The following is a 24,067-nucleotide window of genomic DNA, read 5'->3' as shown; positions in this document are numbered from 1 at the left end:
AGGAAGTAGAGCACTGGCCTGGTCTACAAAGCTACTTCAAGTAATATGGTTGATTCGGAATGGGATCAAGTCGAAATAGTCGTTTTGTATAGTATGAAAGTTATTGTCCAAGACTACGTGGTGGATGTGGATATTTTATGATCTATGTCTACCACAAATGCGGAATCAATCGATGTACAAACTTTCTACCCCAATCGCAAGAGGCCAATATACGCGGATTAATGAATGAGAGAAATTCATCGACAAAACTTATACCGATCCGTCCCCACCCCACATTCACATTATTACCAACACAATTACGTAAGTTAGAAGTGTAGCTTACCACTAGGATTGCGAAATTCGTCAGATGATCACACTCACAACTAGCCGGAAGTCCCGGCATTGATACGCAGCCTTTCGACGACCAATCTCCGATTTCAAAATCCCAGAAGACGCATTCGTGTTCCGTGACGATTTTCTTAAAGTCGTATTTCTCGTTTCAAAAGCTGTTCACGATTTAAAACCAGCAGCCATTCTCACCGTAAAGCTATTAGGTCGCTTCACACCACTCTCTTCTTTGATATAATTGAATACTATCACAACTGGAACTTCAAGTTGAATCCCTTCCAAAGTGTAAGTCGCATTTCCGAGGGTAGTCGCTATTACCTGTGGATACAAATCACGTAACTTTACGGTTCAACATATTTTTTAGAGAAGAAATAATAATAAACTGCACGCCGTTGAGTGTTGTTACAACTTACGTGTTCAGTAGAGGGAAATTTATTTAGTAGACATTCGAATAAAGATTATCATCGAGCGACAACATCCATAGAAAACATATCTATTCAGGAGTGTTGAAGTAAAATGGTTAAATTACTGTCATTATAAATATATAGACAATTGACATGTATCCATACTACATTCCCTGACGATATTGAAATATTAAAAAAATATTATATTGCTCAATATTTGCCTACCGATATATATATTTGGATTATGTATGGATTGTATATCTATACCGGTAATATGAGAGGGGGGCAATAGAAACATTTTATGGGTGAAAGTAGATATAAAATAAAAATAATAATTGAGCACCCGACAAAAATAGTGTGTCAAAACAATAACGTGTGTCATGACAGCGAGTCGTTCAAAAGACCTGTAACTGCAGTACAAACCAAGCCATAAACTAGGCTAGTGTTTCTTAAACTTTTTATCGCTCGTACACCTTGATCTTTCATGAAATTTTCTTGAACCCCCTGTAGCCTGGATCGAAATAGCTCTTTGCCACGGAACCCCTAAACGCTAGTCCAGAGCCCATAGGGGTTTTAACACAATTCAGTATCATACGAGTCATTTCATTACTATATACAGTTTATACACTGGGTTCCGGCCCTTTCGGTACCTGCAGATGCAGATATAAACATCGAGGGATTCGCCCAACGTGCGGTGTTTTTTGGTGGTCAAGGTTTTACCGAGGCCGATCTCATTGGTAATGCAGTTTACGGCATCGCATGTGTACCGGAATGTCGTAGGCGTTCGTGTGGTCTTGGGCAGAAATTATGCCAGTGTGTGATAGTTCCGCACCAGAAGGTTTCGCAGTCATAGACTAAAGCGTAGGTCTCAAATTCAAATATGCTCGCGGCTAATTTATTGGTTTTTGATGGCTTCGCGGGCCGCAGCACCAAGTAGGTCTTATCGGATGGGACCTTGCAGACTGGCATTCCAGAGAAATTTGATTTACTATGGTGAATTCACGCCTGGCACGAAAAAAAAATCATATTTTTCAATATTTAAACACATTTCTGTCGTAGTTGGCATGTTTGTCAAAATAATTAGTTACAGACGCCATGCTAATGTAAACATCATGACGGGCATGCATCGAAGTTAGATTTCCTTTCGAATATCGGAACGGATCAATAACAAACAACATGGATATAATTATTAATGTGCCATAGTAAAAAAACAGTCCACTCGCCGAGGAATCCATTACTGTTACAGCGGTGAAGCGTACCACTAGCTCACTCGCCACCTTTAACATGGATAAACAGACCCAAGATGGCGCAGGATGTAACTGACTATACGAGCACCTGCTCGGAAAAATGCCCTTTATTCTTTAGTCAATTCACCAACGGTCAGACTTTTGTGAATAAATTTCCGGTTGATATGCCCCGTTTTTTGATCTGCAAATATGGGGGGGGGGGCGTGAATTTGTGTCGAGCTTGATAAGGGGGCGATGGGTCGAAAAGGGTTGGGGACCACTGTTCTAGACCGTGACAAAAGTAAACTTAGGCCGAAACCCCGGTCCAAGCTTTAGCTCTAGCTTCAATAAGTGATCGTTAGAAGTGGGAGTCGACGAAAAGTAAATCGATCTGAGTAGTAAAAGTGCGCATAATGTACTCGATTACCTCAAAAAGGTATGGGTACTCAGATAGCCTACTAACCCCCACTTAATAACACACTATACCGACTCACCCATTCCGTTGTTCTATTTGATGGGAAGAGAGCACTGGATCGAAACGCGACAGTTACGATTCGCAATGGCGATTTCATCAGCGATTTCGCTTGACTAAGAGTTCCAGGAGGAATTGAAATTGCCATGGGGCTTGACGCGACCGTTGAGCCCTTATCTTCGTAAAAACTAGCTTTAAATATGTACTCGGCTGGAGCTTCCACGTTCTCGTCTTCGACAATGTCGACCACCTGAATGTATGAGTGCAAATACAGTGCTATTTAGATTGCTTTACCAGTGAATTTCACCTATAGATAAATAATTATCCGACCTATTAATTTACTAGTCAGGGTTAGGAATTTGGGTTACGGTCGATTGCCACAATTGGAACGTGGAAATGTATCGCGTGTCATTCACGATGGTCAAATGATGGGAACTGCAGTTCTCAACGTTTTACTGAAAAACCAACAATTCTGTCACTTGAGTGATTTGTAACTAACTCCAGTGATTCTGAAAAGTTTTGACCCCGTGGACAGGTAAAGCTTCGAAACAAATGTTGCGGATTAGCGAACCTTGAAAATCCAAATTAAAAATAAATTTAATTACGACTAATACATGCTACTCCAGGGGTGGGCAAACTTTTGAGCCCGCGGGCCGCATTCAACATCTGAATCCATTCGCGGGCCGCACTATATAAAATTGGGATTATAAACCAAAACGCAGTATTGGTATTTGATTATATAGTGATGACATGGAGATAATATATATGCTTATAAACAAACCAAACATTGTTCGACACGCGTCAGAAACAGTGACGAGATTTCATAGGCTGGTCGACCTCAATAACCAATTTGTCAAAACTATAGAGATGAAAGTCGGTTGTCCCGATTCTTAGAACAGGATTGAAATTTATATCTGTGAGCATCGATCTGCTCATAGATTTACTAATTCCACTTACGGTCCAGTTCCAGGACACACAATGCTGACAGCATCATAACCATGTTAGCTTCAAGCACGCTTCTACTATGTGTAGATAAAATATAAATACCCAATTCTACGCATACAGAGAACGAATTTACCGAAGATGACACGCGCGAATCGTTTTTTATAAGCACATCACTGAAATAAGTAAAACTGGAGTGGCCAATCTGAAATCACATGTCAATCTCGTTTAGGATTTCTGTGATGTTTAGCAGCTGAAACCTTTCAAACTGCGTGGGCCTTGACATCGGGCTCTCGCGCCAGAAATCAAACATAAAAAATAATATAGGAAGTATTTACCTTAGAACAGTGATTCTCAAACTTAAGACACGCGCCCCCCTTATGATGGTGAAAGATTTCGCGTCCCTCTTATCGTCATATATCACTAAACGCAACCAGGATGCTAGCAAACCTAACGGGTAATTTGATGGCATGGAAGGCTTAAATACAGAGCATATAATTATGCATGACATGTAAATCGCGCGGAGCGCGAAAATTTTTTTCAGTTGAGCTCAGCTTCGCGCCCCCCTCCAGATGCTTTCACGCCTCCAGTTTGAGAACCACTGCCTCAAATCATGGTGAAATATACTACGAAAAAGTTTAATCAAGTCCCTGCGTTAATACGATTTTTAGTACGTGTTTTATCAATATTTTTAATAATTTTCTTTAGACGCTCGCGGGCCGCACAAAATGGTGTTGCGGGCCGCATGCGGCCCGCGGGCCGTAGTTTGCCCACCCCTGTGCTACTCACATGTAAGATATTGGAAACTTAATTTAATGCTGCGCTTTTATATTATATATTTCAACGTGGTTTTATCGAGACCACGCTCGCGAAGTCCTGTTAAAAACCACCAATTTGATAGTGACTGCCAGGTATCTTTTGAAAGAAATACGACGTTGCTATTTGATATAGCCTTTGTTCTATTATCGAGTGTTGGTTAATGCGCTGTCGGAATTCAACGAAGTGTGTTGAATCTCCGCAGCTTTAACGCATAACGTGTCCGAATCGAGTTATAGGATGCTCCTAAAGTACACCGTAGACCCTATTGCAGAGGTCTCAAACACGCGGCCTGCGGGCCGCATGCGGCCCGCGACGTCATTTTGGATTTTCAAGTAATCGACAATTTATTGAACTGCCACAGATCTTTGATCGATTTGAGAACTTAGAGTTCACTCTAAAACTACTCCAAAAACCGGAAATCTCACGAGATTTCAATACCACATCATTCTCAAAAGCTATTATGCGCTGGCAGATATGCTATTAGGTCACATTTCTAGTCCATGATGATAAAACACGACTCGTTGATGATTCGTGACTGAAAATTGTGATTGAGACACGGGCCCAACATTTTGTAAAATTACTCGAATTCGGACTGACTGGATTATGAAATATAAATGACTCGAGTTTAGTTAAACGTTAGAATCACAGAAGTACTTGTGACTCGGAACGTCGTGACTAATTGATACGACCACTTATGTAACAAACTATTAAACTGTCATGGGAAATAGTAGCCTGATATATCAAGATATCGTTACTTGCATTACGTAGCATATATTGCTATTTAATCAAGTCAACATGGATGGAATCCATTGGCATTCAGTTACAACCGTTATGTATAGTTCTAGCTATGCATCATAGGTGATGTTTGGTCTCTTCATCCATATTATTATCGCCGATGGCGAGTAAGGTAGTGATACGCTCCGCAGCTGTAGTAACATCAATGGATTATTCAGTGATTGGATATTTCTATTCTAGGGGTTCTTAACCAGGGGTTTGTGGACCCCTTCGGGGTACGAAGCACGACATCGAGGGGTGCGAGATGCATTGTGGAATTATAGGCCTATATGCTATCTACAACCTGAAGTTATGTTGCAAACCAACCAAAAGTGGAATCTTTTCTGCACTAATTTATTCAAATGATAAATATTCTTCGTACTATTCACGATTTTACGAGTAAAATAAAGCCTACTTGGTAATTATACATTGAATACCCCTATTATTGATGGTGCGGCCCGCGGCGTCATCAAAACTAGGAAATTGGCCCGCGAGCACATTTGAGTTTGAGACCTCTGCCCTATTGCGACACCACGTAGAAAAATACGTTTCAAACTTCTCTATCAATTCAAATTGTGATGTTTCATTTCTCAAACTAATGAACTAGCGGGAAGCTTCTTTGATTTTAAAATTGAGATTTGAAATTCTGATATATTTGGTGAACCGGCAGGTTGAGAACCACTGGCCCAGACGATATTTTCAATTTTTCGCTAAATATACAAGATTCTGTCACTCAAACCAATGAATCGACCCTTTACATACCCACGTTTTCGCTAACCCTAACCAATCCCTCATTTTTACATTCCAGCTAGTGGGTGAAAACTGAATACTCCCGAGTCAGATTATCTACCAACAATTTTATTAGATGATAAAAATCCCCGGCCAATACCATGAAATAGGCGTATAGGCATTTCCTTACGTTATACAACAATAACAAATACAACTGAAGAGGCATATATACGTACATAATTTTCTCTTTCGCCATTACCAACGACGATTAAAATACTGGAATTGATATGGTTATTTTCGTCGATGCACGTAATGAAAAGCCTATGTCGTAAGCACGTCACAGCTGTAGTCTATACACTAGGCTTACCATATTTTGGAAATCTAAAAAGAGGACACTTTTTCATAAATTTCCAACTTTCAAAACCGGAGTAAAATTCTCAAAAACCGGTTAATTTTTCCCACTTTGTGACTGGTTAACTAAAAAAAAAAGGTCATCTCTTCGGCTCAGAACTCAAAATACCGTTTTTCTCCCCACATTGCTAGGTGGATGACTAAAAAAAAAAAAAAAAAAAAAAAAAAGGACATCTTTTCGCTCAGAGCTAAATTCACCGTTTTTCACCCGTCGGAGCTTCACGTCTGTGCTAATATATGGCATATCACTCGCAATTTGCTTTAAATCTGCTCTAATTCCTAAAAAAGGGGACAAAATCTCAAAAAAGAGGACAAAAAGGCGTCCTCCGAGGACACTTTCAAAAAAGTCAAAAAAAGAGGACAAATCCTATTAAAAGAGGACGTATGATAAGCCTACGAAACACAGCATTTTTATGATTCACTGTACTTATCAAATGGGCGGGGCTGAGTTATAACAGCCGTGTACTTGTAACCATGTGAGGTCGTTAATGAGATCTTGAAATCACAGGGTTGATAGATGCATCGTAGTTCCACGGGCTAATTGAACGGGAAGAGATAGGGCCTACTACTTAGTAATGCTAGAGATTGCCGGCGGTGTCTTTTTACCAACCTCAACATTAATGTCTGGCGTATATATGGAGATTGTGGAGGTGTTTTCCGATGTGAGTTTCCGTGATATCTTCGTTATCGACTGCACCAAGTCTTGTTTTTCAGTCGCACGTTCCGTCGCTGAAAATCCGGAATGGTCACTTATTAACAAAGCACGCAAAGCAAAAAGATGCACCGTTTAAAACGTACTTTCATCAGTTGTTTCAACATAATGCTCCGTCAGATGGCTCACAACTGAAGTTGCTTCAACTATTTGCTTCGCCGTAAACTGAAATAAAGTCATAAACGGAAAATGATAGGCCGATGAATCTCTCTCATTGTAGGCCCATATCATATTATACAAACAAACTGTGATCAGATGATTCCTATAACCAGTGATCAGCTGACGAAATCCGGCATCGTGCCATTATACACGAAACCCTTGCAGTGCCCGCGACAGCGGACATTTGACGTTCCACAATTATAGGTAGAATATGTTTGAAGTTACCAAAGATTGTTCTGATATCAGAGCATTTGAGCAATGTAGCCTAATCCGGCTTTCTGGTATAGCCCTGATAGTAGGCTATTGTTCATGTCATTATCACAGTCAAATTAAATCAGCGGTAGATTTGCCTTCGATTGGAACAGATCGATAACAATTTAAATATAATATTTATTGTGTCATATTAATAGCAGTGTTTCTTAACCTTTTCAGCGATCATACCCCTTGTGCTTTCAATAAGATTTTCCATATCCCTGTCCAATTTAGGGCTGTTCAAAAATAACTTTTTGTTCTGGATTCCAGCCATTCAGTCATTAAATTGTCAGGTCACTCTAAAAAACGCTGAACACCAAATTTGGTTCAATTCTAACAAGTATAGGGCTCCGCAGATCCAATAAATATTTTAATTAAAACAGGAAAATTAAAAAAATAAATTTCAAATTTTTCTGTCAACCCCATGAAATTGTTGAGCTGTCTTTAGAGACGATGCAGACAAATTTGACTCAATTCCAACTAGTAGAAGCGGAGTTATTGGAGTTTCTCGTTGATAATCCTCGGATTATCAACCAATCAAGGATAATCCGAGAATTATCGATGGAAAACTCGAATATTAAATAAATGTAGTAATGCAGTATAGTAAGGATGTAAAATTTGTTGATGTGTTCTCTTTTCACATTTCCCTAAACCTAAGTAAATTAGACTTATAGATGATAATTTGTTAAAGAATTTTCACGACACATCTAAAAAGGCCATGGCCCATAGGAAGCAGTATGGGGTATAGTTGTTACACTATTAATTTGGTACTATTGACGAGTTGTTACCCTATCACTATGTAGCCCTATCGCTCACCACTGTTTCATCGTCGTCAGATATCGTTTTCAGAAGTTCCGCTACGTCTTCGACTAATTCCTCGTCCAACGCCTCAACGTTTGCTGTGGCGAACTCCAGTGTTTCCAATGTCGTGTTGGTATATTCCTGAAAAAGATAGAGTATAAGATGGTAAAATAAAATGTGCCAGTTATTATATTTAACGCTATTCGATCACATCATAAGTTTAGATTTCAAAATAAAACTCATTTGATGAATTACATCATCATGATCATTTTCTCAATGTGTTTATTATTTCAAAAACGCCACAAGAGTGCGATATAGTAAAAGATATTGGATGGTGTCGAAACGATATGGAGCAGTCTTTTAAAGCAGACACCCACAAGGGCCTAGACAGCACACTGAATGAAAAGCAACAGAAGAAAATATAGAAAAGGCAGGCGCTAGAATGGCAGCGGAATGCGTTCGAAGAGAGACCGAATGAGGATAGGCTATGGATGTTAGATTGTTTTGGAGTTGGATTCGGATTTGTAGTTGACATGAAATTGCCACAATTTTAAATTTTCATGCAACTTTTTAGCTAACTCCAGTCATTACCGTAGTTGGACACGATCCGAAATTGATCCTATATTTTGATATAAAGTTGGATTTGTATCTTATATTCGAAACAAGACTTGGAGTTGGATCTGAAGATATTAAGTCGGCTAATATTTGCTTGACATCTGCACCAGAAATCCAGCAAGTCACTTATAACCTTTACTAAAACTATAAAATCCACCAGCATTACCTCCACCAAAATAGTCTCTATTGCTTTACATTTGGATACTCTTATGGAATCCTCGTCGTAGGAGTCTTCACGAAGAGAACACATGATTGAGGCAAGAGGTTGGTTCTCGTTATCTGGAAAGAGATGTAGATATTGATCGAGTAATTTTCCAATGTCTGCCAATAGGTATTTTATGGAAAGATATGCTTGCAACGAGCTGACTGTGAAACTAAGTTTAGTTATTTACGATCACAGTGCTATATACCGTATTTCAAGAGTTTCGAAAGAATTTTTCTTAATCTAATTGGCAACGTTTCTATGAGACTATCTTTAATAATTCTTTGCATGGCTGTTGGTAGGACTGTCTGCTCAAAGCTACGCTGCCTTATATTACATGAGCAAGTGAAACCATCAAATCTAATACCAACGGAGTTATTACTCATTACCAGAGGTGGTCAGTAACGAAGTACTTCTACTTTTTCGAAGTACTCAAGTAGTTTTCCTCTACTTCTGGTACTTACTCAAGTAGATAGAATTTTCTGTACTTCTACTTCTACTTTGTAATATTTTGTGATCTACTTACTTACTTTTCGCTATTTTCAGTTTGTCAAGTAGAAGTAGTGTAACCCTCCAATTAGAAAGAGAAACTGCGGAACCCTCGGGCTGTTTTCACGGAGTTCTCACTTTCAATTTAAAAAAAATTCAAGTCAAACCAAACCTACCCAGTCAACAAAAGTGTGTACATCCAATGCCGAAACAGGCGAAGAAAGTGCCGGAGTGAAGTGAACGCAACCGTTTTGACACTACAGCGAGGCGGCACCTTTGATGTACAAAAACTGATCGCTCTCGAATTCAGAAGATCGATTGTTCTCCTTTCCATCGGTCGACCAGAGAGATTGGTGTTAGCGTTATTAAACAATCTAATTGCGCTTGATTATCACGCGGCTTCACCGTGACGTTTCTTCTGCCTAGCTTTACCAGGTTCGTGAGCACTTGAGCGTGTAGTGACTGTGATGTCATAAGTCATCGGATGTTGTTTACCGCTGCACACTTAGTTTGAATTATATTCCGTCTATACTGGCGAATTGTATTTCCGAGATTATAGCGTTGGAAGGCAATATGAATGAAGTTCTTCGTTGAGATCACTGAGCTATATAAACACTGGAGTGCGCTACTCGCGATATTTACGTTGTCACTAGAAACAGTTGCATTGTGGGGAATAGGCTGGACCATTTAGTACAGGAGCTTATGGAAAAACGTCCAGTTTTAAAATATATTTGATTCGTATTGGGTTTGTAGTATTTTATACGAATGGAGCTTTGAATGAATAATCATCGTAACATTCAGGATTTGTTTCAGCCCAATATCTCGTGTTTATATCTGTGTTATCTGTGTATTTCGACATGTCGAAGATATAAGTGGTTTCGGTTGTTCGTGGTAAAATAAGGTTGTCTATGTGTCATCGTATGTATTTTTTTGTGGTTATATTCCTGATGTAGATTGCTTTACTCGTTGTATCCAGCATATTTTACGTGTACAGAAATAACCAAGCTGTCAAAAGATGTATAATGCCAGTTCAGTTATCTTTCAGATATATGTATCTATAGGAAGTAAAAGCATCTACGATTGCCAGCTTGAAGTTATTATCGGAGCGTGCCTCAGAATTACCTATCCTGGATTCAAAATCTTCATACTGCAATGGAGCTGATGTGAATGCTGTAACTGCCAGCTACGTGGTGGCTGTGAATATTGCTGATGGAGAAAATTCAGCATCATGGGACATATCAAAAGGCACTGCTGAAATCAATTGAATGCCATTGTGGTTATTCTACGTATTTATTGGTTCAACGTATTTAAATAAATCCAAAAAGAGAAAGTAAAGATATGTCTGCTATGTGTAGCGATGGGGTAGTAATTTCTGTAGAAGTGACTGAATGAGTTCATTGAATGAGATAAACAAGAAATGCATGGGTCCTTATTCAGATGTAGCTAGAATTGCCCAATTCACAGTGAAATTGAGGCTATGTTGGTTACAGCAATCTGTGCACTGTGGGAGTTCATAATAAATATTAATTTTATCGAATCAATATGGCACAAGATACAATCTAAATGGCGTACATGTATTTGATCATAATTACCCTGTAGCTACCCATATACGTGTGTACATGAAGCTTGGCTCGTTTTGCACTTTCATGAAACCAGAAATTAGATTAGATTCAAAACTAACTGGAGATGTGAACATTTCAACTCAGTTTTTCTGCCCACGATACTTGCCTACCCTACTAGATGAAGCACTCGAACCTGGCTTTAGATCAACCATTTCTGTGGTCACACGCAATAACGCGCTGTACTGCCTCGTCACACGAAATACCGTGCTGTACTGTCTCGTACCAAAATGCTAAACTTTCGTTTTCAGAAACACCAGCTTCGGTTATGAGAAACGAATTTTTCTATTAAAAATCAACATAAAAAAATAAAAACAGAAATAAATTAATTAATTGTGATCGACTTTACGTCGCCTTCGGCGTAATTAACGGTGATCTGAAAGTCAAATGTGGGATAAGTTAGGGCTTAATATCTGCGAACGAGGTATAATAAGCGAACCGATTCTGATCTTAGTTCCAATTTAATGGAATTTCTTCTCTTCTTACGCAGCGCAGGCACAGTCACATTGAAGGCCACCCCACTGCGGGGCCTACGACGACGTCGTTTTGGGGCACTGTTCAAGATAAATGAACTAACATATGAGAAATTGTTCACTTGAAAGACACATTGATCGACATACCTTGATGTCACGACAACGTTTTTATACCAAAATGCGTATAAAATAGTAAAGAAAGCGTGTTAGCCGGTGTCTTCTACGGGTTTGAAGTATGTGTTGGCTAGACTTGCTCATCCTTGCTCCCTTCTTTGTTTTCTTATTATCTGTAAAGATACCAAAAACGGTTAGTACAGAATTACAATAATGAAAATTCTACGGCGTACGAAGAAAGTGGCCTCACCTCATTCAGTGGGTTAGCCGGTGTCTTCCGTGGGTTTGAAGTAAAAGTTGGGTATGTAAATATTCTCTCTGGCGACGCAGGGTTGGCTTTACAGCTTAGCGATGGTCGATTCCAGAACCTTTGAATGGAAAAGAAAACAGCCACGAGCAAGTATGGAATAAAGCGATAGTTACATCTGTGTACAAGAGCACATATCATATAAATTATATTTTCACAGTTTACCGCTAAAGGTATAGAATTATTACTCAACTATGCTGGACAAAACCGTGTGGCCCTCAATTATAATTTTCCTTCTAGTCCTACCTCCAACCTTCACGACAATTTTAAGCAAGGATTGAGTACTAAGCTAGTTATTGGCTGAACTGCCCATACAGAATACAAACAGTGACCTGGCTGGTCATGCTATTACAGGTATACTGATGAACTGACATGGTGCTGAGACTGCTGATATAGTCTGCTCTGATCATACCAACATCCATATACTTGTGACAAAATGTTCTGGTATAATGACACTTTGACATGGCCTATTCATTAATGCTGTGGCTTATCTGGACATTGATTGACAGTGATGGTCAGGAGATATTAAAAATAGAAACTGATTCTTCAAAGATAGTCTTGCTGCCCTGCATATTCTGCCATTCACTCACCGGTGAAATGTTCTTGGATGCCGACGCTTTACCAAAGACTCTTCATCGCTACTACCATCGCTATTACTTCTCATATATGACTCCGTTGATATCTTTTTCTGCTTTTTACTGCACCCATAGGCGCAACAAACACTATACCACCAAAACGAGATGTCTTCGACATGTCGAAATACACAGATAAGACAGATATAAACACGAGATATTGGGCTGAAACAAATCCTGAATGTTACGATGATTATTCATTCAAAGCTCCATTCGTATAAAATACTACAAACCCAATACGAATCAAATATATTTTAAAACTGGACGTTTTTCCATAAGCGCCTGTACTAAGTCGTCCAGCCTATTCCCCACAATGCAACTGTAACATGGTGACAACGCAAATTTGCTTAGCCGGAGATGGCAGTAGTTCGGGGCTTGGTTGAGATAAGTTGAGCAACAGATATTTCGGGCTATTAATGAAATTTACATGCTTGCTTATATATGTATTGGTAGTCAAATGGTGTTTCGAATAGCAGTTCAGTCAGATTAACTCCTTGTTTGCGTTAGGCTTCTATAATAGAACTTGATATAAATGCTTATAGTTTTCCGTGGCCTGAAATGTCAGATTGGTGGCAGTAAACAGCGTGATACTTGTCAAGTTATTATAGTGCTCTGAACGTAATGCGTACTACCGGTCCGTTGATATTTCAATGCTAAACCGCGGAAGAGTGTCGGTACCCCTCAACGGATCTGTGACTGAATTTACAATCATGGATGTTCGTTGGCATTTCAACTGTTCAGCCAAATACTATATCTTGTGATACTTTCTGATTAAAATTTGTGATACTCTTTTCAGTTAATCTACGAGTTATTTGTTGCTATATTTAGCCTTTATTTTACGTTGAAGACTGAAGCCACGAAATGATTGCGATGTGCCCAAATATCAGTATAAGTCTGATGGTGAATTGAAAAGAATGCAGCGTTGGCGAAGGCGGCAGTTCATAACATATCGTCCTCTAAGCATCTGTTCAACCTGCGTCGACAATGGCCATGATCAACCGATTATCACTGCTAAGGATATCTGGCTGACAATAGTCTATACATCGCACGTATATCAGGCCAGTGGAATTACCCAGATATCAGAGTCTACGCTAAGCCTAAACTTGGGAAAAATCATTCACGATTGGCCTCTGAATGAAGTTAGTGTGCCACACAGGGAGTAGGCTGCTGATGGCAGCTCCGCGCTGCTTGATCCTATTCTTCCCGCCAAGGCACAGACTTATTTGATAAACCAGATTTTGTCTGTATTTCAATTCAAGAGCAGGAATAGTCGTATCAAACTTGTACTGGAAAGGAGATCTCTGTATCTCGACTGAAATCAATATGTCGTTTTATGCATTTTATATACCTGTCTCTGTGTATTTGACCGGTGTTATGCTCGTGGTGGATTTTATTATACCTAAAACTATAATGAAAATGTATTGTCAAATTGTGATGTCTTACAACATGAGGGTCAGTATGTATGCCAGAAAGCAACAATGATTCAGGTAGCGATAGGGCTAATAGCGTTTGTAAGCTGCAGTAGCGAGAGGGTTAATGAGTCTGCGGCAGAAGTGCGAAAATTGTTTCTTTTGAAGCATCATTTTGACATCGAATGCGTATTATACGCCTGGCGATCGCTTCCCATTTTGTTGACTGGGTAGAATGTCCGTCGCGCTTCACACAAAGTAGATATGGAGTTACAAATATATTTCCACGAAAGTGAATATTATGTAGGTAGCAGGTTGATTGGTTCCCTTCGCACCGCAATGTGGCCCGTATGACATATTTCATCACAGTAAATATGGCCCATCATAACGTTTGAAATTACCGGTTCGCAATCTAGCATATAAATCATATCGTAATCTAGCAGCCCATGGCGTGTCCAAATCGGGTAAAGTGAGCTCTGACTTTTTGAGCGTTCGATCTGTTTTAGCAGACCACCGTTAAGACTGTCTCGACAAAATACATGAACTACATTTTCCGCTTTTCTGATGTAGTATTGGTATTTCTCGTTCAATTCGCAGTATCATTACTTAGAGTTATAATTCATATCAGTTCTTTTGTCTGGAGAACACACACGCTTAAGTTTAAAAGCAAGTGTAGCATCGTCCTATACAGGGTTGTAATGACTCGAGTCATGACTCGACTCGAGTCAGACTCGAGTCACGATTTTCAGATGACTCGACTCGAGTCATTTTCTCAAAATGCGGAAATGACTCGACTCGACTCGAGTCAATCTGTGTATTGACTCGACTTGGACTCGAGTCATTGCGCATGACTCGAAGCAAGTCATTGACTCGAGATTCAGACGGTCAAGACCGACATTTCAATGTAATTTCGAAGCCAACACACTATTGGGATTTCGTTTGTTGGTACTGGTGCTTGGAAATGCGACCAGAAACTGCTAAAAGTGAGGAAAATTGATATATTATAAATGCGAACCATTCAATATAACCAAACAGAGTTAAAGGGTGGGTTTAGGAAGACTTTAACTGGGAACTGAGCAGTCAACACAATGACTTGGACTCGGACTCGAGTCATAATACCATGACTCGGACTCGATCCTCTGTTCGCTGACTTGGACTCGGACTTGACTCGGTGGGAATTGAAAATGACTCGACTTGACTCGAGTCAAAAATATAAAAGTGAGATTGACTTGTGACTCGGAGCCTTGTGACTTGGTTACAACCCTGGTCCTATATTTTCCGAAAATACAATCACACTATATGGCATTTGTACGTCACGCCATATTTTTATCATCGTATACGAATCGCGCAAAGTGCTAACATCGTATTCATACAACTTCTCCGTATTGCTCTTCGACCAAACTATAGGCCGTAATGTGCGTGGAGGGAACATGCCATGACATTTTCTAAAACGGGATGTTCGAGTAAATAAAAGATTAGTATCTCATTTCCATAGCAAAACTATCATTTTCATCTCATGATGCGGTCGAAAATTTATAACTTATGGGACGCATCAATATGCATTGTACATGAAGCTCTCTGCACCTTCCGCATAGCTCAAACTACTTACTTACTTGAGTAGATTTAAAGTCAGTCAATTATACTTCTACTTCAAGTAGTTTTAGGTTGCTTATGAAATAAGTACTTCTACTTGTACTTGAGTGAATTTTTACGTCGCTACTTCTACTTTTACTTCTCACCTCTGCTCATTACACATTTGGTATATGTCGATTGTTAATATATCCATTTTATGGATAGGGCAACCATCAGGCTTCTCATTTCATCGCGATACACGGGGATCATATGGGTCGTGAATCCAAAATATGCCAGAACCGTAAGCAATGCATTGGTACATACTTGGGCATGTCTCTTCAGAGTACGAAACGATGCCAGGCTGCGTCGGAGGGAAAGTGTAATTTGCCACGGACTGCTCAATGCTGCAAGTGTCTGAAAACATGACAAGATATCAGGTACCAAATAGAGATATAAGTCCCATGCGAACTCCGCTAATTCACAAATCCAGAGATGTAGAATCGATAAGCTCGATTCCACACCGACATTCTGCAGATAATAGCGAACAAGAGTTGTTATTAGGAACTGATATTAGAACTTTAAATCGCTACCAATACGGGAGTTGTAATTTTGTATTGGCATTTTCGGTTTTCATTACCAGGTGACATACGGAGACCGAGCAATAATGCATATTACACAACGTCTGCTCAAAGATACGCAGACATGATACATGTTATAGGACGAAAGGAAAGGACGTAGTTTATTTTTGTCCTGGATGTTTTTAGCGGCATATACACCGACTCATGATACACATACACACGATCTGTGGATATGCATACCATGAGTGCATGATGTGCATATGCCGCTGGACAAGGAAGTGCGGATATAGCCTTTACGGCTTTCTAAGTCATGCACCACCCTTCCATGCTATCCCAGTAATGGATGAGCGCCAATCAGGGAAGTCATGGATACCAGTGTTACCAATCCAGGTCTTTGGTCTGACCTGGCCAGGGATCGAACGCACGACATACCGATCAAGAAGCAGGGCGCTTCACCATTACGCAATTCAATGTCTTGAACACACCTTGCAGCTAATGCTTCACCAATAATGGAGATTGCTGATAAATGGACTCAAATTTTTAGATCCATTTTAAAATATCATCGATTAGAAAGTTTGACATTTGACATGTCCCCAGTATTTTTTGGCATCGGTGGTGATAGATCATCACGGCTGACTATCAAAGCTAATGTAGGGTTACCATACGTCCTCTTTTAAGAGGAATTTTGCTCTTTTTTGACTTTTTTGAAGTGTCCTCGGAGGACGCCCTTTTGTCCTCTTTCTTGAGATTTTGTCCTCTTTTTTGAGAATTTTGGTCATATTTATAGGAAAATTCGACTGAGATGCCGTAAATCCAGGGTTGTAATGACTCGAGTCATGACTCGACTCGAGTCAGACTAGAGTCGCGATTTTTTAGTGACTCGACTTGACTCGAGTCATTTTCTTAAAAATGAAAAATGACTCGACTCGACTCGAGTCATTTTTTGTATTGACTCGACTTGTACTCGAGTCATTGCGCATGATTCGGACCAAGTCATATGACTCGAGACTGGCTCTACCAACACAGGCATTTCATTGTAATTTCGAAAAATTGTAAAGTTATGACACTCTTATTATTTCGTCTATCAGTACTGGTTCTTGAACATGCTAACAGAAACTGTTAAAAGTCAGGAAAATTTGCATATTATGGATGCGAAGTATTCGATATCACCGAGCAGAGTTGTAAAAACTGGATTTCACATGACATTAACTTGGAAGTTAACAGTTAACACAATGACTTAGACTAGGACTCGACACCCTACTGCGTGACTTGGACTCGGACTTGACTCGGTGGTGAATTGAAAATGACTCGACTTGACCCGAGTCAAAACTGTAGAAGTGAGATTGACTTGTGACTCGGAACCTTGTGACTTGGTTACAACCCTGCGTAAATCAGCTCCGAAGCGACGTTCCGGCGGGTATTTTAGTCAACCCACCACAATGTGGGAGAAATTTACCATTTTTGAGAATTCACCTCCGGTTTAGCAAGTCTGACAATTCTGAAAAAGTGTCGTCTTTTCAGATTTCCAAAATATGGTAACCCTAAGCTAATGCCAGTGTAAAAGTAAAATTAGTGATGAGTCAATAAATGAATCTTAAAGAACTAAGATACTATTCCAGCTGAGTATTAATTTCTCGTAGAAAAGTCCATCATGTCAAAGCAGCTTATAAACATACCCCTGTTGACATACTCCGTCGTTGGCTCATATGTAGTCGTAAGCTCCGACTTTCTGGTGGTGACTTCCATCTCATTTGACGTTAGAGTGTTTGTAATATTCCAGGATGAATTGAACGCAGTCGCAGTCGAAGATACAGCACTGAACACGAAAGTTGTTGTATTTGGCAGAGAGGTCGTATTGAAGACTGGAGTTGCCGTCCCATTTTGCGTTTCGATCGAGGTCGTTTCATTTGAAATACCTGTAAAATAGTAGCAGGGACATGGTAATCAACCTGAAAATTCAACACAAAATTTCATCTTTCTCGCACTGGGGATAGAGGTAAATGTGAATTGTGAATGTGACTTGTGACTCGAAGGTAGTCACTTGATCCCAAACACTGATAGAGACACGATGGAGTGTTAGAATAAAGGCACGTTGGAGACAGAAACCCTATCGGAATAACTGATACAAAGAAATATTGAGATAGTAAATCAGGTTAGTGCTTATGGTTTGATCTAATCGATCTACAGATATATCGAGTATATACTGACCGATGAACATATAACATTTTGACATTTTGACTTGAAAAGCAAATCGGCTTCAAATTTCCAATAGTGCTGAAATCTTGCTGCAATTTGTATCGGGCGGCCGCAGGAAGCTTGGTATTGTAGATGATGGCATTGTATATACTAGATTCGGATTTCAAGTCTGACAGTGTCTGAGGAATGCCAGGTATTTCTCACAGTTGCTATTTAGGACAAGCCATCATGGTCTCCTGATTTATTTTCGAGACGTGATCAGGTCAGTAACTCAAGACCATAAAGGAATTTAACAACCTACCCCAATAGACCTACTCTAATACTGAAGAAGATAAAAACATAAAGTGTCACCTTCATATTCGCATCGCTCTCCTGAAAATGGTGCCGTGCAAATGCATGATGGTTCCGAGTCTCTTATGACCGAACACGAACCATTATTGAGACAGTACGGCCCACCGTCAAAGTCACAGAGTAACTCACATCTGCATAAGATGTTGTATATTAATTAAAAATGTTGACACATTCTATAGCAATTAGGTAGTATTATCATGGGAAGTAGTGGAGGATGCATATTGTTATTCAGATTGAGCCTATACATCAAGTTCCGATATATGTTTAAGTCCCTCATGTTCCTGCTTTCTTTACGTGCAGATTTTCAACAATTAAAATCGTAATTTTGAAGTAACTACTGTTATATTTATGCCCGTATCTAGCCGCGTGATAAAATTACTGTAAAAGAGTGCTACTTTCATATGTCCTGTGCATTTAGTTTTTTTAAGTCATAAAGACCAAATCGATCAATCGTAGATCACAATCGCAATTTCATCCATCATTTTGAAATCGTCCCAATTACTGACAATCCCTTCTAGTGAGAGAAGATGAAAAAGCTTGGAGTGAATAAGTGTAGCAATATTGATGTAGGCATATTGTTGTATCCAATTCTCAACCTTTATACCGAATAAAGCTTATACATGGATACGTGGAAGTTATGGGTTAGTGTGCCTCGGTTTTATGCTCATTATTTCTTTTGCACGGGATATTTTCATAAAGGTGATAGGCATCCGGATTGGATGAGTGATGATAATGACGAAATGAAATCAGGTAATTGATTATTCGATTATCTGTTTGTGCTCGGTAAAGGATAGTCCGTGAGTCCAATCACGAGCCGGAATAGGAAGTTACGTCATTTTGGTCACATCAAAGTGCATGACAGAGAAGCTACTTCGAAGTTAACTTACGCATAGCTTGGAGTCATAATTGTCATTTCATTGAGATTTACTAGTGTAATTGTATAATTTCTGGTCGGCGTTGCAATGGTAAATTGGTAACTGCTAGTTATGAGCAATTTTTCTCCTTAACAATGGTACTTCTAATTCCTTCAGCAGCAGGAAGTCAACATTTGCGTCTAATACCTCGTTCCAGGATTCGCTTTATCCTTGTCTCTGTACCCAGTGTGACAGTGGCAAATAAACCCTGGATCACGATTGAAGCAGACTGCATTCTCATCGCAATTATTGTCCCCGGTTTTGCATTCGTCAACATCTATGAATCGAATGTGTAATTTAGTACTCAGTACCAAGTAATGTCATGCCTATATTGGCTTCATGGGGATAGACACCTTTACAAGTTATGCTAAAGAAATAATTTTGAATTGTGATTGTTCACCACAACTATTGATATGTATGCATATTAAAACTATTAAGGTTCAAATCTTGTTTTTGTCGGCTGCTACATTATTAAATCATCCCATACCAAGAAACAGCTTGCATCAAAACACTTTCACTTACAAAAAAGTATTTCTAGGTAAAACAAATAATTGAATAGACATTACCTGATACAGCCATTGTCGAGATTCCGTATTGCGCTACCTCCGGTACGGAATTACTTTGAATAACGTTATTGAACTTTTTTGAAACTTGAATCGAGTCATCCGTGACGTTGTCTGGTAATTGCATTCGACCGGATCCAATGATACTTCCACAACGAAACTCTAATTGGTCGACTCCGACGACAGGCAGACTGAGGACGGCTCCAATAGATCCAATCTTAGCGATTATGGAAAACGTCATTATCAGGATATTGAAGTGTATGCACAATGCACATGCACATACATGGAAGTACAATACCTACTATCAACTACATTTCAAATACAGATTTCTATTGAATCGAGTATAAAATACGAAAGCGCAGTCAGTAGGTGTTAGCGAAAACAATCCACTTTTTTCTTCACTACATTGTATAAGTTGTCTGTCTCTACTTTCTCAGACAGTTATTCATCTGAGTTATTATGTTTATGCTATGATGTTCAAAGTCAAATTATTGAGGTTATTTCTTTTTAATTGAGTTCGACACATTTTGTATCTTAATTGGTCACAATTGCTGAATACCATTTTGAAAGTGAATGCATGCAAAATGTCCTCGTGGTAGCGTACATTTGACCATCTGATGCTTGTCGCAAAATCGCATTCATGTGTTTGCGAATTTATACCGGGTAGTTAACAAGGATACGTCCTGGTCAATTTCTTCAATCATACTTTACATCAACTTGTTTGCTAATATTGCCTCAATTCGAATTATACATAAACTATAGTTTTGATGCGATGGGATATTGTATAGCTATATTTCACCGAAAATACATCATGGACAAATGGTATGATGAAGCTTCAAATTGGCGTCATCGTAACAAAACTCCGGGGTTAAATACTTGAGTAGTGACTTCTAAGCTTTATTTCATGATAACCCGCCAAAAATGTTTTAGAAAAGCATGAAGACATTTTGCCTTTACAATTTTATCCTTAGTCCACGACTGCTATTTATTAATATCATCATTATCAATATTAGCATTTGAACAAAATAATTTTCTGCTGAAATATTTGTTTTTAATTCGGTACGCTGCATTCTTTATTATGTTGTAGTTTCTTGCAGTTTTAATCAAATAGTATGATGCTATAAACCATAATATGTATGGCAGTGTCACTCACTATAGAGGTGAAAAGTTCGACGGCCTTCGTAAATTCTCCGCTTGTCCTGTTGCGTATCTCTTCGGTACAGGTTTCAACTGCCAAGGTCATCTCAAACTCCATCTGAGTGATGGCTGCGGACATAAATCGATAAGCAAGGAAATTTGGAAATATAGCTAGTCTTATATATCCACCTATAACGCTGTGCTGCGTTTGAATATTATTTTCGAAGGTCAAAGATGTTTTAACTGTTTCTTAATCAATTTGTGGCGCTGACTTCAGAAATGCAAGCAGTTTTTGTCAATCAGGTCAAGTTTTTTTGACATCACATATTCAATTATGCTAGCTTAGGTCATTATTGTACACAAAGAAACTAATTTCTGTGTTAGCCTAATTGGTCATGCATGTCGTCCATTTTGCAAGATGGTATTTTTATTTGAATTCGTGGTTTCTGCAATGGCAGACGTTTTATATATTACAAAAATATAGCAACACAGTTGACATAAAGGCACTTAGAACTAACCAAGAAAGCATAATTTTGTCCAAGTGTGCCCAACCTAACAGATAAAGGTAGAGGTTAATATGTTACACCATAGGCGCCGAGTTACGGGTTGGTGGGGTGGCGCAGCGACCCCATGACACATTTATGGGGTGGCGGCCACCCCATACAATAAGATTAAACGGCCGCCGTCTGCGATTTCAAATCATCAGCGCTGTCAATTAGCGAGTCCGTGATGGCGCTTAAATACCAATTATTTACAATTAACCGATACGCGCGAGAATAATGGAGAACTCAGCTTCGTTAGCGACGACGAACTTGTGCTTAAAACGCCCCAATAAATTGTAATCCGTGATTAGTAGTCAGACAATCGAAGGACCCTCGTTTACGACGTCGATTTCGACACGATTGCGATGAGAAACACCATTTTCTCTATCGACCAGACGAGCGAATTCACATTCTACTTGCTTAATTAAATAGTGTTATGCGCCCATATTCGTTTACAAAATTCCGTGATAGTCTCTAATTGGAGGCTTGGAGCGCGAAATAGGCCAGTGTCTTAGTGTATGCCCGCTGCCCGGTGCCCGCGAATTGAAAACCATTCCTGCGCATATTCATTACTCTAACAAGGCTTTGACAACTTTTATCAGGAAATGCAACAATGCTGCTCAAACGTAGTTATAATGAGCTAACAATTGTCGCGATGTCAGTCTCGGAAGTCGGAACCCCGTTGTGCTGTACGTAGGTGGTGGAATTACTGATTAGATGCGCGCATTCCTGTTGCTATCATCTGTTGGTTACTAAGTCTTGTCTGCTTTATACACTCGTATTCCCTCAGTGTCACTTGTCAGTGTTTGATTTGATAATAATACTGCGCATCGTTCAGTGCATGGCGTTGAGTTACGTTGTCAAATATTGATGCAACACGAGATTCTCGGCGGCGCAAATTCTGAATTTGTCTGCTTAGTTTGAACGGGAACCTTCTATCTTCCGATAAACTTCATTGCTGGACGGACTCTATCGAGCGCAACGATATCACGTATCGAATTTTAAACCTTTGGGATTTGTATTTCTATTGTTAAGGTCGCGGCTTGCGCCCATCTTGCTTTTGCTGCAATAGCACGTGTATAATTAAAAACGCACCATTTTTCGATCAAATTCGACTGGCTAATCGGAGCCTATACGTTGGCCGTAGGCTTCGGGCTGATATTAAACTAGCGCGCTGTCGGTATTAAAACCCTAAGTGCGTAGCCAGGGAGTTTCTCATTCATAACTAGAAATTCCGTCCTTTTGAAATGCCAATTCACTAATTTGTATTATCGATGCTAAGTTATGCAAATTAGCGAAAATCATTTGTATGCGAAATGGGTCATCGATATCGCATGTGCACTGTACAGGTGCATTGTGCAGTTGTGCACTATCGTCTGTGGTTTGATTCAGCAAGTCCGCATGCAGGCCTACTACCCGTCCGCAGAAACAATTTCGCCAAACAGTAACGATCTTTGAGTGTAACATTGTTTGTGTCTATGTATCTTTTTGATTAAAACTTATGCCAGCGTCCAAACAATTTGTTCTCGTTGCTATTGCCGAATCTGCGTGTTTTGGTGTAGCGCACCATGTAATTGTAACTATTGCGGGTGTGCGGCATGTCTGCAATTTCTTTATCAGCCCAACCTTGCCGGCCGATTGTACACTGTACAGTCCGATAAAATTGATCACTACTATGTATCTCGCACAGGGTACTGATGCTGATTTCAGCAAACTAACGATCCTTATCAGATGTACAGATTCGACCTCATCGGTAGAAACGTAGAATTCATCGCGCCATCTGAGAAACAGCATCTATCGCTATTTGACGACCAAATATACGTTCACCTTCTACAAATTAAATTGCAATATTTGCATCGATGAGGGCCGCAAGCCGCGTTTAAAATATTTTGTGAACCATTGTTGTCATAAATAGTTTCGGAGCGCAAAGTTGAACAGTGTTTTATTGTGCGCGCCTGAACAGTGTTTTATTGTGTGCACCTGCTATTTGGAATTTATTCCAGCGCCCATAATATTAATCCCATTATGCTTTGCAAACGTAATCGGGAAATGCAGTAATGCAGTCAAAATCGATGTTATAATCAGCAACAAATTGTCGCGATGCGAGCTACTCAATACCAAGTAAAAACCCATTGTATTGGCGGCACAGGATAATTACTGATTGGCCACGCGCGTTTTTAATCATCATTCTTATGTGCCTTTCGTGTTCCAGAATTGTTGCGCCGTGTTACTGCCCAGCCCAGCGATGAATGCCGAGCGCTCAGCCATCGATGACCTAATTTACAATCATCTCAGCGGGAGATCGCGTCGCGTTACATTGTGCGAT

At 39.6% G+C, this 24,067-nt stretch overlaps 1 protein-coding gene and 1 long non-coding RNA gene across 2 annotated transcripts in view; both read right to left on the bottom strand.

Annotated features, from left to right (window-relative positions):
- LOC145436560 (uncharacterized) overlaps nt 1-24,067 on the bottom strand; it is a 164,858-nt gene that overhangs the window by 91,272 nt on the left and 49,519 nt on the right. The window contains exons 23-28 of the mRNA XM_080313922.1: nt 21,216-21,328; nt 20,066-20,279; nt 19,647-19,776; nt 18,586-18,716; nt 17,715-17,954; nt 15,785-15,874 (exon numbers count right to left, since the gene is read on the bottom strand). Coding sequence (XP_080170048.1) covers nt 15,785-15,874; nt 17,715-17,954; nt 18,586-18,716; nt 19,647-19,776; nt 20,066-20,279; nt 21,216-21,328 — 918 coding nt within the window. The remainder of the gene's footprint in view (nt 1-15,784; nt 15,875-17,714; nt 17,955-18,585; nt 18,717-19,646; nt 19,777-20,065; nt 20,280-21,215; nt 21,329-24,067) is intronic.
- Nucleotides 11,220-15,773, bottom strand: LOC145435083 (uncharacterized). Its single transcript, XR_013913701.1, has 4 exons — nt 11,791-15,773; nt 11,574-11,713; nt 11,393-11,507; nt 11,220-11,329 (listed from the first exon to the last, which is right to left on the bottom strand). It is a non-coding gene; the product is annotated as an uncharacterized LOC145435083 (long non-coding RNA).

This window comes from Botryllus schlosseri, chromosome 3, assembly GCF_051294905.1.
Source record: "Botryllus schlosseri isolate E-star chromosome 3, Bs_hap1, whole genome shotgun sequence".
Taxonomy (NCBI): domain Eukaryota; kingdom Metazoa; phylum Chordata; class Ascidiacea; order Stolidobranchia; family Styelidae; genus Botryllus; species Botryllus schlosseri.
Note: the sequence above shows the minus strand (reverse complement) of the source record. Positions and strands in the feature narration are given on the sequence as shown.